The sequence below is a fragment of the Dunckerocampus dactyliophorus genome, chromosome 15, assembly GCF_027744805.1.
Source record: "Dunckerocampus dactyliophorus isolate RoL2022-P2 chromosome 15, RoL_Ddac_1.1, whole genome shotgun sequence".
Classification (NCBI taxonomy): domain Eukaryota; kingdom Metazoa; phylum Chordata; class Actinopteri; order Syngnathiformes; family Syngnathidae; genus Dunckerocampus; species Dunckerocampus dactyliophorus.
The window spans coordinates 17597450-17612550 of NC_072833.1; the positions used below are offsets into that span (position 1 = coordinate 17597450).

A 15101-nucleotide genomic window follows, 5' to 3' on the forward strand; every position below is an offset into this window, starting at 1 on the left:
TCACAAAAAATGGACTGTTTTGGTGAAAAAGCAGTGAAGTGACACACATCACTGAAAAGCTAAATGCAAACGGCAAGGTTGTAAGCCAGGATCAAAAATCAGGAGCGACTTCAGTTTTCTTTTTTTCTTATGTGGACATATGGCCTGTGTTTTAACGTATGACTTTATTGCTTCACTTATGACTACAGTTGTCCCTTTCCACTTTGCGCTTCAAATCTCACGGCTTCGCTCTATCAAGTTTTTTCAAAAATATATTAATTAATAATAAATCATGTGGGTTCATGGTTGAATACATGTCCCTTGTATATAGTGTAAATTTACTTGTATTTACTTATATTTGTACTCACTGTTTGTAAATATGCAAATCTTGTTCATCTTATATTCTTTCTATTTTATTATATTTTATAGTATTAGTATTAGTATTTTTTGCCTAAAGTAGGCATTTTCACGCATAAAAAAATGATTTAAATTACATTCAAAAGAGGCATTCAAAGACGATGATATGAAGTATTCTATACTAGTCACTAGCCGTCAGTAATGTTACTGTAATGTTCAGTGAGACACACAAGCGCAGGTTTTTATTGCAGGTTTGAATTATCTCACAACAGGCACAATAATCCATAATCCTTCCATCCATTTTCTATGCCGCTTCTGCTCATTAAAAATCCTAAATAAAAGCATGGGCTACTGTTGCGACCGTTACCCATGCAAAGCTGAAACTCAACTGTGAACACCCTAGGGAACACACATACAGTAACACACACGAAGATGACTCTTATTAATGTCTTAAATGGTGCACTTCCTACTGTTATGTCTCCTATATTGGGTAATACGAGTATAAAGTTAACTATAGGGATGTTCTTTCATGTCTAGAGGGCTCTAATAATATTAAAAACAACGCCTAAACAGGTTGTCTGTGCTGTATCTATGACAATATTCCATGTATAAATAAGGAACCCTACTTCACGGAAATTCACTTATCACGGTGGAGCCAACGGGAGCAAATTAACTGCAATAAACGAGGGATTACTGTATATTGTAAAATAATAATATAAAAAAAAATATGTAAGAATATGAAGTCTAGCATTTACATTATTAATACATTCCTAGAAAAAGCACTCTTGTCTTTTCCTACAACAATCTAGTTGAATATATACACACTGTATACTGTGTATTTAAAAAGTACTTACACAGAGTGAGTGTGATCATTTGTCTTATTGCTGTCTGCTGTGTAATTCCAATGTGCCTAAAGCCTTTTATAATTATTTTCCCAGGGTTCACTGGGGCCTCCTGGTATTCCAGGTGTTGATGGACTGAAGGTGAGTTCATTCCAGTAAAAACACATTTAAGTGCTGTATTTGTTTATTCTCCACCTTTGGTTTTTTTCACATGAGAGAAAAGCCCTGCCATATATCCAGCCTCGTAAAAACGTGTTACTGTGTATGCAATTCCGATCTGCATCCAATTCCCAAAGCAAACAAAGAGGACACGCTGCAGGTGTTTCGCAAAAGGGAGGCCAAAAAAGCCTTAAAACAGCTCGCCTATTTATTCCAGAATGGGGAATCATTTAAGAGATGCCATCTTTTGTGCCATTATCTCAATCCTGCATCGAGAATATGAGAGCTTTCATCACTTTAATAAGAACCAGAGTGGCAAAGCTTACTGAAGTTGGGTTCATTTAAAGTTGGGTTTTACTGCTTTATTTTACATAATAACGAGCATTTTTGTAGTAGTTGCACGCTGTTTCCATATGGAATTCAGCACAGGAATTGCGCAGTTATGTTGTTTTACCCAAATAGTGAGTATATGTATCTGTTTGAGAATGAGGATGGGTTTTTTTCCCCAAAAAATTGACAAATTTCTCCGCAATGCATGATAACAATCCCAGATGCCCACTGAGATGCATTGCGGTCAAAAGTCCTGACGTTAGGTTCATTAAAATTTTGTTTTACTCCTATATTTTACACAATAAGGTGTATTTTGAAGCTTTTGTTTTGGAGTTGCAGTGTGTCCCTATATGGAATTCATCACTGGAATTGTTCAGCCATGTTGTTTTACACAAATAGTGAATATATGTGTCAACTGACCACCTGAATTTGGCCCAGCCAGCATATTATAGTTTGTTTTTTTTCAAAAATTTCCTAATCTCTTCATCATGTATGATAATTCAGAGTATGCCCACCATTTCTAGTTTTTTGCCAGCTTTTGTTACTTTAATGAGCAGGGTCTATCCATTTTTGCTGTTCCATAGGGGGATCTTGGCATTCCAGGACTGGACGGCATCCCTGGAGCCAAGGTCTGGTGCACACGTATTCCGTGTCATCATGCCATCCAATATTTTTCCATATCATTTATATTTTTATCACGCAAAACAATCATTTAACCCCCTTTTTGTGCACTGTGTTTTCATGATACCCAGCATGCATATAATAATTTTGTTGGGTAACTTCCCGGTTCCTCTTGTTATGACTGGAAAAAAAAATCTGATGTTTTGTCTGTCTGGGGTGAGAGGGGAGAATCTGCCATAATCCAACATCCCCCCCCCCCCCCCCCACCCCACCCCGATACAATCTGACCTACTGTGGCTTCCATCATTTCTGAAGCTTTGACGCTCTGCTTTCTTTTGCCAACAGGGTGAAATGGGAGAGCGAGGTGAAAAGGTAAGACCCTCATTCTGATCTTTACCCGTGATTGTCCACTTGGGTTAATTTGTCTGAGCTCCCTCAAGAGGAAAGCCAGTGAGTGGCGACTATTAGTTGCACAGAGAGGATCTTTTACCAGTGTTTTTGCAGTAGATCCTTACAAACAGCAGAGCGCGCCCGTCGCATAGAAGATCTTTGCCTAGCGTTTTTTGTAGTGGTTCCTTAAACACAGCAGGGTGCTCCAGTCATATAGGAAATATTTGATGTAGCACTTTTGTAGTCAAACAGTACAGCACTGCTGTCGCATTGAGATGTCTGACAAGTGTTGTTGCACCATATCCTTAAAAACCACAGATACATTTGTAGTATTTGTTATTCTTATTGCACTCAACAAAAATATAAACACAAGCCTTTTGTTTTTGCTTCCATCTTTTGTGACCTGAACTAAGATCTAAACAATTTTCTATGTACACAAATGGCCTACTTCTCTCAAATATTGCTTTCAGATCTGTCTAAATCTGTGTTAAGGAGCACTTCTCCTTTGCCAAAGTAATCCATCCACCTCACAGCTGTGGCATCAAGATGCTGATTAGACCGCAAGGTTATTACACAGGTGTGCCTTAGCTTGACGTCAACAAAGCGCTCACCCACACGACGCCATCCACGCTGTCTGCCATCTGTCCTGTACAGTGAAAACCGAGATTCATCCATGAAGAGAACACCTCTCCAAAGTGCCAGACAGCATCGAATGTGAGCATTTGCCCACTGAAGTCGTTTACGATGACAAACGGCAGTGAAGTCCAGACCTTGATGAAGAATACAAGCATGCAGATGTGCTTCCCTGAGACTACAGAAATTCTTTGGTTATGCAAACCGATGGTTGCAGCAGCTGTCTGTGTGGCTTCTCTCAGACAATCTTGGAGTTGAAGATGCTGGATGTGGAGGTCCTGGGCTGGTGCGGTTACACACGGTCTGCGGTTGTGAGGCCGGTTGGATGTACTGCCAAATTCTCTGAAACGCCTTTGGAGACAGCTTATGGTAGAGAAATGAGCATTGAATTCATGGACAACAGCTCTGGTGTGCATTCCTGTAGTCAGCATGCCTATTGCATGCTCCTTCAACACTTGTGACATCTGTGACATTGTGCTGTGTAATAAAACTGCACATTTTAGAGTGGCCTTTTATTGTGGCCAGCCAATAATCATGCTGTCTCATCAGCATCTTGATATGCCACACCTGTGAGGTGAATTGATTATCTCAAAGGAGATGTACTCACTGATTTAGACAGATTTAGATGGATTTGTGAACAACTTTTGACAGAAATTGGCCTTTTGTGTACATAGAAAAAGTTTGAGATCTTTATTTTCAGCTCATGGAAAATGGAAGCAAAAACAAAAGCGTGTTTATATTTTGTTAAGTGTATGATATTTTAACTTTGATGCATATTTTGTTATTTGAAAAGCAACAGAGATCATTAAAAATGCTCCAAAGTGACTGCCTCAGGCCACAACCAAAAGGTAATGCTGCATAAAGTTAACGCTAGGTGTAGGTGTTTGTTTCTATGTTGCTATGTGAAATCAATGCGACCAGGAAGGAAGTTCCGGTCATGCTTAAAAGGACCAAAATATGGTAAAATACTGTCAGTGTTACATGTTATAATGAACGTACCTGTGACTACATGGTTACAGCATGTATATAGTATAAAACAATAAATCTTGTTGGAGGTTTTTGTAGTTTTTGTAATAGCAGTCTTTGTAGGCGGCATAGGTGTATCCCATTACGTGTAGTAATGAGCTCTGTTTTTATCTGTTTTTATAAGTTTAGTATGCATAGAAAAGAGAAAGACATATGTGTTCATGTCTCACATAAGGATTGTGGATGATGGGCAAAATTCCCCAAAAAGTGCAATTTTCCTTTAAAACGCACTACTTGTAGACTTTTAATAGCTCTCTTTAAATAAGCAGCGCACTCTTGCTTATTATCCCTATTTTTAATGTTTTACTTGCATTAAAACGTCTCTTTTTTTCCATCTGATTACAGGGCGACATGGGTGAAGAAGGACCAAAAGGTGAAATCGGAGAGAAGGTATTTGCATTTCATCTTTTTAAAATGAAATAAATAATAAATATTATTTATCTCAATAAATGAGAAAGTTCTTGTGGTTGAAGGTAATATACTGTAAATATATATTTGGGTGACTCTTAGGTGAAATGACATTTTTTACGATTTTATGATATTATGAACTCTCACCCACTGAATATATTCCACTTACGAAGAAAGAAAAAAAAACGGTAATTTTAAAATGCAATTGAACAATTGTTAGTGGTGGCCTTGGCTTCCCAAAGTCCAAACCTTGGTATATCAGGGCTCCAGACTAATGTTTTTTTACTCGGAGCACAGTGGCCCCTAACTTAAAATTTTAGGAATGCAAGCATAAAATTTAGGGGTCCACTCCGAAACCGACTTGTAAAGTAAATATTCACATTTACTCTCATTTTCACTGTATTACTGATAAATACTCAAACAATAAATGACGACTATCTTCTATATCATCCCTGTTTCTGTCGCTAGCTTCTGGAAGGCCTCATTGGTGGCAACATACAGTATACTGTACATTATAACTCCAATACCACCCTCTTTCCTTCTTTGGTGTTTGGCTCCTTTCTTCCTCTTAATGTTAATGTCAATTGGCAAACTAGATCATTTGCACGTTGCTGTCAACTACTGGGCTGAAGTGTGGAGCGGAGGTTTGCCAGCAACAAAAAATATTCAATAATAATCAAATGAAACTGGCAAATTAACTGTCAGGGCTGCCAACTTCTGTAAAAATAAAGAAGGGACACCTTGTTGGCAGGGCCAACCAACCCAACTGTTTTTTGTTTTTTTTTTGCCTTTAATTGTGTGAAACAAATGTTGTACGATTTAACACAAACCTGAATTTAATTTGATGCTGGTTTTAGAGTAGTACTACTATTGTACATAGGGGCAGCATGGCTCAGGTGGTAGAGTGGTCGTCTCCCAACTTAAACGGTGCGGGTTCAATCCTCCACGATCATGTCGACGATACTGAACCCCAAGTTGATCCTGATGCGTCATCAGTGCTGTAGGTAAACGTGTTAACAGTGTCAAGCGTGCCTTGGAGGTGGAAAGTGGCTAGAAAGACCATTTAAATGGGAAGTTCATTTTTAATAATATATTTGTTAGTGTCCACAAGAACAAAGACAACATTTGAGTGAGACCAAATTAACATGTTTATTGATTTTCTGAATTGAAACAAGATAAAAGTAAAAAAAAAATGCCATGGCCAAAATTATTAGCCCCCTGATAATTAATAGCCAAAAGCCTAGCCTTTCTAATCCAAAACTGAAAATAACCACTTTGGGAAGCTTTTAACTAAGTCGGCACATGTCTCTTGAGTGATGTTGGTCAAATTTTTTGACCCCATCACCATGCTTGGCCTCTGAGCATGGACCCTAACCTTGAGCTCCCGCCACAGATTATCCATAGGATTGAGATCTGGCCCACCAGAACCTTCATTTTGGTGTCCGTCAAAAACGATGTCATCTTCTTGTTGGAAGTCTGAGCAACGACCTAAACCTAAGCTGAAAGCAGACTTTTTTGATTCTTCAAAATACGTCATTTTCTTTTTTCATGGTCCCATGCAAATGAATAAGGCTGTGCCTGAAGCAGCAAAACAGCCCCCCAGCATCATGCGTCTAGCACCATGGTTCAATGTGGGAACAATATTTTTAGGATTGAAGGCCTAACCCTTCCTTTGCCAAACAAAATCAGCATCTATATACCCAAACAGCTCAAGTTAGGTTTCATCAAACCAAGGGAGCAACTTCCAAAACTCATCCCCATGTTTCAGATTCTCTCGGGCAAACTTCAATCGAGCTTGGATGTTTCGCTGTGAGAGCAGTGGGTTTTTTTTTGGATGATGGCCATGAAGTCCATCATAATCAAGAGGCCTCACAACAGTTTTACATGAAACATCAAGTCCAGTGGAAGCCAGTTCAGTGATAATCACCTTTGCAGAGACCTGGGTTCTTGTTCACATCTCTAACTATTTCTCTCTCCAAAGTGGAGAAAATGTTGCATTTCTGACCACGCCCCAACATATTTTTGACAGAATTGGTTTCGTTTTGCTTTGCAATGATGCAACGCACAGTTGTTCTAGAGACTGTGAAACGCTTCGAAATTGAAAAAGTCCTTCTGAGGTCCAGACTGATTTTATTACTTTTTAGCATCATGCTATAATTTATTAACAAGATTTAGGAGCAACTCTAGACCTAATTACAGATCCAAAAGTGTACCAAAATGGGGACGTATCATTGAAAAATGTTTTTTCTATATAAAATGTTATGAATATTGCAAACATTGGGCAGAGAAATGGTTTTTGGGAGGCAAATAATTTTTACCTCAACTGTAACTTTCTGTCTATATTCTTCAGGGTCTTCCCCCTTTTTTCACCCAAAAATATGTATCTGACTTTCTATTATGGTTAAATTCCGTAATGCTACGGCCTCTTGGGGAGGTTCTGCTTCATTTCTCTGCCCATTTCAGATCTTGTCATGGAGGCAAATAGCTGGCAAATTGCCCAATTTGCCAAGCGTCCTTTTATCTTTTAACTTCCAATTGCTTGTTTTAATGGCAGGATGTAACCGCAGTATGGTAATTGGCCCAGTTGGGACATTTCAGCTCGCTCGCTGTGCCACACACATCGTCATCACCGCCTCTTTCCATCCCGCTCATTAGGACATTAAATCAACCAGTCTGTAGAATTGCAGCAGAATGCATCCCAATGAATTCCACATCAGCATGGTGGTACACGTGTTGCATCTTTGGATAATTGTTCTTGCTTTTAGCCACCTCACAGCTAAAATGTGCATAGCTTTGACAAACAGTGAATTCATTGCTTGATTAATAACATTGCATTTATGTGCATTCTAAAAATGTACACCCATATGTGGCATTCCTCTTGATGCTACAGGTGGAAGCTTTGATGTTTCGTTGAGACAATTACCCTAAATGAGCTTTTAACCCAGGGGTGTCCAAAGTGTGGCTTTTCTAAGAATAAAATTAACTCATTATTCATGTTTGTCACCTACAACACAAAGCTAAGATGTCAATGTTTTGTTCAGATATCTTAGCATATATTGAAATACTTGGATTGGTTTTAGCATCTTTAATAAACAAAATATTTCAAAGTGGCTAGCTTTTGAAAAGGAAACGTAAAAAACGCTAAACTGCTAGCAGGCAATTCTCCAACAAACAACATTTTCAAATGAAGAATAAAATAATAAGAAATATGAAACCATACAGCACAGGTGTCAAACTCAAGGCCCGGGGGCCGGATTTGGCCCACCATATCATTTTATGTGGCCCGCGAAAGCCTTGAAATAATGCATATCAAAAGGACACTTCTTTTAATATTATTTTAAAAATATTTGTATTTATATTGTAATTTTGTTATTAATATTAATTTTGTCTTTACTCTTTTAAGCTTGATTTTTCATTATTTTACTTTTATACTGTTGTAAAATTCTATATACATTATTGTATTTTTATATGTATGCTGGAATTATTTTTTTTTTACTTAATATAAAGATATTTAAATAAGTACAAATTTGAATATATACAAAATATTTTTACAATATCAAAATGTAATATTTAAAACATATTTTACCGTTATGTTTACTATAAATAATAAAATCTTAACGCAAAAACAAAATTAATATTACTAACAAAAAACTGAAACATGTATATTTTTTAAATCAAAAAGACAATCTTTATTGCTAAATGTATTTGTTGTCAATATTGACAGAAAACCTTATTTTTTTGTTGTCAAATCCAGTTATTAATTCATGTAATCATTAATTATTAACACATATCTAAAATAGAATGATCAAAAGTGCCCCCCCCCGAGGATAACCATAACTGCGATGTGACCCACGGTGACAACGAGTTTGACGCCCGTGCCATACAGTATATAACAAGTTACAATGCTAGCTGTATTTGTTTAGGGAGTAGACGCGTGACGCCTGCCCCTCACTAAATGTGCACCGTGTGGGAACCGGGTACACCTGTATCGTACGCAGTGGAATTCTTACCTGGAGAGGTGATGTAAAAATAAAATTTAAAAAAATAAAATGTAATTTGCATGAACACAGAAACAGCCTGTTGTGAATTTGTGGACCGTGAGGGAATTGCCTCATGACTTCATCACTTGATTGCAGCTGCAGTCTGACAGTGTTAAAATAATGAAACAAGTCCCAGTACAGTAGTTACAGAGTGGCTTTGTGGGTGGAATAACAAGCTGTCTGCACTGCAAAATTGATTTCTGACTATTTATTTTTTTATAAAAGAAATTAGTATCCTATTTTTTTGTTTGTTTAACTTTGCTTTTCGGGTTTGCCTTTTAGGGAGATGCCGGCTCCTCTGCGGCAGGCATCAAGGTAAAATATATTGTTTTTCTGTACTTGTTGCATTTTATTAATTAACAATTTTAATAAATACATTTTTTTTTACTTTTTTTTTTTTTACATTTTACATTTACATTAAATACATTTTTTTAAATGTTGAGAATAATCATAATATATTTTAATCAAGGTAATTGTTTTTATGAATTTGTTCTGGGGTTATTTTAACACTTTTAATAATACATTTAAAATAATAATAATACTGAGAATAATTGTGTTTTTTAAATATGCATAAATACTGTCTGTATTTTACAAACACAATTAAGAAATTAAGCTAGGCATTAGCTCTTGCAATGCTCGCTGTAACTCTTGAAATACCTTTTTTTTTTAAGGTGGTTTTAATGAGATATCGGTTTACTTATATTACAGGGTGAACCTGGAGAACCTGGAAGAAGTGGACAAAAGGTAATAATAATACTTGTCTATTGTTGATGCTCAGAACCAAATGCTTTCATACAGCACTAATAATCATACTTCAAGCCTCCAGCTTCTAATGGAGCCAGTGTCCAGTGTGCTACTGGACACCATAGCAGCTAGAGCATCCATTGCGCAAGATTAAATAGCTGCAGATCGAGTTTTGACAAGAGAATTCCAATCTCAGTCGACCCTTGCTGTTGAAAGTATATAACCAGGACTCCCTGGTCCATGGGGGGCCTACCATGCAGAACCTGACACTTGAATTTTGAGCTTTGAAGCATCTTGGCAGTCTCGCTTTTCATTTTGTTTGGCTTAAACTGTGAAATAGCGTTGCATATAGCAAATGTTTCAACTTATTGTTATTTGACATAACTAATCAGAATGTGCCAGTGCCCCTTTTAAAGGTCACCTATTATGCAAAAGTGACTTTTTAAATATCATGTGTCCCAAGAGCCTGTTTATGAGCACCAAACATGTATCATCTCCCTCACTTCTTCGCTCCACTTTTGCAACAAGAGGCACTCAAACACGCACTTTTGAAGTGTCGGTTTCGCGACACATTTTTAAACAAAGGTCTGTTAACTAGCCGTCAGTCAGCTACAGACGTGGAAGCTGTAAGTTTGGTCATGTAGTTTTTCTAAAGCCAATAGGCTAACGTAGCATGATGTTGCTGTTAAAAGGTGACTTTAATGTTAGCGTGGGAGCCGGCAAAGCTATATTATGTTTGTGTCCTCCTGTCCTACTCCACAATCTTACAAGTGCAGATTTGCAGTCACTTTATAGGCAAAAATTGGATAACGTGCACAATAGCAGTTCATTCTGGGTTGACAAACACAGCTCATTAGCATTAAAGCCACAGACACACAAAACGGCATGTTTCCAGTCGGGCTTACTGAAAGCACTAATTACCGCACCAAGGCTAGATTTTGGCACTTCCAATACACTGTTGTGGGACCTCTTATTTAAAATTGGTGAAAAATACTACAATATGGGACCTTTCAAAGGAGCACAACGCTGCACCACTGAGCTTTTAGCAAAGACTCGTGTCCTCTTACTGCGCTATTTACAGCCACTTCACCAGTGTTGACACGCTGACAAATGATTATCCCCGAGCTCGTCTTCACATTAACTTATTGTCCCACATTAAACACCACCCTTGGACGTTGTTTGGTGAAGCTTTCTTTTCATTACAACGCTTTCATTTGCCACATAGTAAATTTACAACCCCGCACTGATCCCCTGAGTGCTGTTACGGCCGATCGCTCTCGTGCGCAGCTAATCATTCCTTCTCTCATACACCATAAATACGGCCATTTTTAATAGAGCTATAAATCACACGCAGTCAAGAGATGTTGTTTGGAAAGTCTCTATAAGAGGTCTCACCCCTGGGACACCATTGTTCCAGCTATTGATTGGGAGCTTTGCCAAATCATCTCACACAAACTGGTCTTTTTCAACCTTTCACCAACGAAATAACCGCACTCCAGGCTTCAGATCTGAGTGACATAACAAGCACTAATCAATGAGGACAGACTGCATGCAATAAAAGTGCATGAACATTGCCTTCTCCTGGTTACTAATGACAGCCACCACCACAGAGAAGATGCAAAGCTAGACTACAAGCCCAAAGATATAGATAAGATATAGATTAGCTTGGCTGTAACAATGTCACAACTCTTCCTGTGTAGGGAGAGCCAGGACTTCCAGGGCTGCCTGGACTACCAGGAATAAAGGTAAATGCTCTGCTGTTTTTAAACGGTCTCCCTACCTGCTGTCATCCATCAGCAATCAACAGCTCAGAAGGTCTTTTCATTAACGTTTTTCAAGGTTCCATCTGCATCAGACAAGTCGTTGTCCGTTTACGACCACATTGATTTTCAATTATATTGGTCTTCAACCATAAATGCTCCAATTAACTCTGCTATTAAATCAACAGCAGAGTCTCCTATATGGTTGACAAAAGCGAATGTACATCGGGGTCTCTTAAGTAGGTAAAAAAAAAAAAAAACTATTAGCATTTACAGCTGTGGGTGTAGGAAACCTCCTGACGCCGTTTTTATTAACTCCACTAGATGGCAGTAGCTGCATTTGATGTATTATGCAACATGAGCAACCTCTGCATGCACTTTAAACTATTGCTACTGTTGGTGTGAAACTCGTGTGTTAGACTTTCTGCACTGTTGTTTACAATGGAATCATCAGCAGTATTAATGCTGGCTGAGCAGTTTGCTCCTTACTGATCTCGTTACTGATGTCAGATAGTCATGCATTTGCTAACTTTGACCAAAAGCAGAGAATCGGGGCTGAAAATGATTAGTGTCATTAACTGATGACTTCATGTGCTGTACCTTTCTTCAATTGGGCTCTAGAATGTTGCATCTCATTTGTGTATAAAAATAAACTGCGTATATTTGCTAGCTTCTACTGCGCAATGCTGCAAGGTAATGCTAATAACATTGCACTGAATGTAGCTTCTTCAATGCTTGATGAATCTAACATTTTGCTAACCTAGCACTACTTCTAAGCTTCACGCATCGTTTGTCCCGCTGTCTTTCCATCAGACTTTCCCGAGTGACTGAAGTACCACAGATGGTTTAGCTATACTGTCAAGCTCCTTTAAAAATAAAATCGAGCACCTCGTACGTCAAAATGCGGATTCCAGCATGGTCTGTCGGTACATTATGCTCCTAGGGGGCTAAATTAGAAAGCTGTATTTGTAGCTGCTCATGGTCTTTAATAACATTTTTTTTTCTTTTCAATCAGGGGGAACCAGGATTCCTAGGCCCCCAGGGAGAGCCAGGTCTCCCAGGCCTGCCGGGAACCAAGGTGGGTGACACAACATTAGGTACACTATCAAGAACATGTCCGTAGATCTCTTCTAGCTTCCAAAATGTCACTTGGAAAGAGCTTTCCTTTGAGCCGTGACATTATTACACTGAGAAGCCAGCTGTGATAATCCACACACACACACACACACACACACACGTTAGGTTATAATTAATGGCCTTGTCGTTATTTTGTGTTCCATGTTAAGCTCTGATCGAAATGCAATCCATAAATACACATGCATCGCAGTGTTGACGCCATAGTATGGACAGAAGCAGGCAGTGAAAGCACATTTAATATGCTATATTTGCATATTCACACTGGCATGTAAAGACCTTTTTATACTCTATGTTAAACTCATGTTTAGCGTCATGGTCAGTTCTAGATGGAGTGCCTATAAGTGGCACCACACCGCCATCTGTTGGCTGCCTCTGCTATGCCACTTGGAGACTTAATGCAGTCTCTGCTTACAAAAAAATGTCCACTGTATGTTGTGCCAACCAGACTTTTCCCCCAGATTTTCCTTTTGGAACAGCTGTCCTTTGTGTTTACAGGGCGAGAGAGGCGAGCACGGGCCACCCGGAAAAGGTGAACAAGGCGATATCGGACCAGTGGGGCCAAAGGTCAGTTGTTCCTAAGTGGTTTGTGCCGCCCTCTAGAGGACTTTCTGTGCATACCTGTGTACGGAACTCAAATTCACTCCAGGGTCAAACTCTGTGTTTTAGGTAACATTTAAACCTTCTTAATTGGCATACAAGTGTAAAAAGAAGCTAAGCAAAATATATCAATTCACACTTTGACTTCACGTGACAGACACGTAGTGTTTAACGAAGTGGAGAGGCAGACATGTAGCTTACAACATATGGAAGTGAAGAGGGACAGTTGCTGAAAGCCGACTTTATGTTTTGTGCTTCTTCAGCATTCTTAACTGGCATGTAAGTGTAAAAATAAGTTAACCAAAATGTGTATAAATGTAATATAACTACTCATGCGTGACACTTGACAGTCATGACGCGCTTTTTACTGGCATACAAGTGTAAAACGAAGTTACAAAAAGACGCATGCCATATTGGGGGGAATAACGGGGAATTTAAGCAAGCCAAAGCAAAATTTTTGCATTGATTTTTTTTACTTAAACCAAAAAATACACTAACAATAAAAGCAATAATAATATATATTTTTAAAATACGCCAACAGGGGCGCACGCTAACTAAGGTTCTGCTTTACAATTGTAAAAAGAACCTAAAATAAAATTATTGTGTAGTATCGTATACATTTTTCAATGGCATACATGTGCAAAAAGAAGTTAACCAAAATTAGAAAATAAAATACGTAACTCATCCACTGACGTCACGTGACACATGTTGCTGGTATAAAAATGGAGAGGGACACTTTCTGAAGTGTAAAAAGCTTTTGAGCATTTTTAATTGTTGTTCAAGTGTAAATTAGCGAACCAAAATGTAAAAAAAAAAATAAACACAACTACTCACCCTTTGATTCCACATGACAGCACGGTAGCCTTTATGAAAGTGGAGAAGGACCATTGTGTATGTGCCCACTTTGTATATTGTGTCTTGTTTTTTTTACATTATTAACTGGTGTGCAAGAGTGAAAAGAAGAAAACCGCCACATAATAAAATTCAAAACAATAAAAAAAAAGTTGCGCAGCTCTCTCTGCGGTATAGATTCCATTGTATTTATGGCCCTTTAGCCATACTGTACTCAACAGCCAGGACAGAGACGTCGTGAGTTCAATTTCCGGTTCTAATGGTCGCCATCGCATCACTTTATTGTGTGGTGGCATCACAGAAACACACCAAAAATGTAATTCTGTTAATGCTGAAGTCTTGTGTGACACCACGCATCAAGGATTGTGTGAGTTTTAGTCTGGAGGATTTCGTTCATATTCAGAATTGTACTTTATTCGGTTTCAGAAGTGCACCTCTTCCCAAAAGCCTTTATTTTTCCCTTCGTTAAGGATGCTAAGGATGCTCTGCTCGATCGGCCACCCATTAGTATCGGCCAATTTCTGTAGAAAACTTGATCGACATATGCCAGTTAATGCCTTTCAAAGCCGATCACAGAAACTGATCGCCGTGTGGCGGCGACATGACAAGTCATTTCAGGACAACACAAAGATGACATGAATGTGCATGTGTGCAGTGTCACGTAGGGTTGCCAACACCAATATTGAGCCGACAAGGGACGCACTTGGTCCCGTATTGCCGCGAGAATCAACACTAGTCTGTAAAACCTCAAAGGTTTCAGTTTGACAGTTTGACACAAGCTACGCCAATCGATGACAGCGTGTTTGATGACTCCTTTGTCAAATCTATTGGCGTCCAACTTTTCTTTAATTTTGTCTGTAGAATATGTCACCTGCCAATTAAAAAATAAGCTTTATGTCGCAAATCGCCCTTAAGCCGCATTTTGGAAAACCCTGTCTCGATTATTGTTTATGTCTGGCTTTGACCCAGCAGGTAGCTTTTCTCTTTTAAACTCCAGTTTAAACTCAGATGACCCCACAGATGGATTTGGCAAACGTGAAACCCCACCTTTATCAGCCACAGACTTCATATAAACACTGCGGAGTGTTAGTTGTTTTAGCCAAAGCAGTGTTCCCTGGGGAGGAGGAAACAGGACCACCACCACCACCCCAATCCCCGCCACCACTCCCACCCCCATACCACCCACCCCCAGTCATCATGGTTATGACAATCATTTATCTAATCAT

The 15101-nt window shown here is 38.7% G+C and overlaps 1 protein-coding gene across 9 annotated transcripts in view; it reads left to right on the forward strand.

The window, feature by feature from the left end:
• LOC129194947 (collagen alpha-1(XXV) chain) overlaps positions 1-15101 on the forward strand; it is a 145251-nt gene that overhangs the window by 103901 nt on the left and 26249 nt on the right. For 8 of the 9 annotated variants that reach the window (XM_054800514.1, XM_054800507.1, XM_054800513.1 and 5 more), the window contains 9 exons: positions 1275-1319; positions 2252-2296; positions 2634-2660; positions 4683-4727; positions 9068-9100; positions 9494-9529; positions 11230-11274; positions 12305-12367; positions 12922-12990. In XM_054800514.1, coding sequence (XP_054656489.1) covers positions 1275-1319; positions 2252-2296; positions 2634-2660; positions 4683-4727; positions 9068-9100; positions 9494-9529; positions 11230-11274; positions 12305-12367; positions 12922-12990 — 408 coding nt within the window. The remainder of the gene's footprint in view (positions 1-1274; positions 1320-2251; positions 2297-2633; positions 2661-4682; positions 4728-9067; positions 9101-9493; positions 9530-11229; positions 11275-12304; positions 12368-12921; positions 12991-15101) is intronic. The other variant, XM_054800509.1, reaches the window with a different exon arrangement.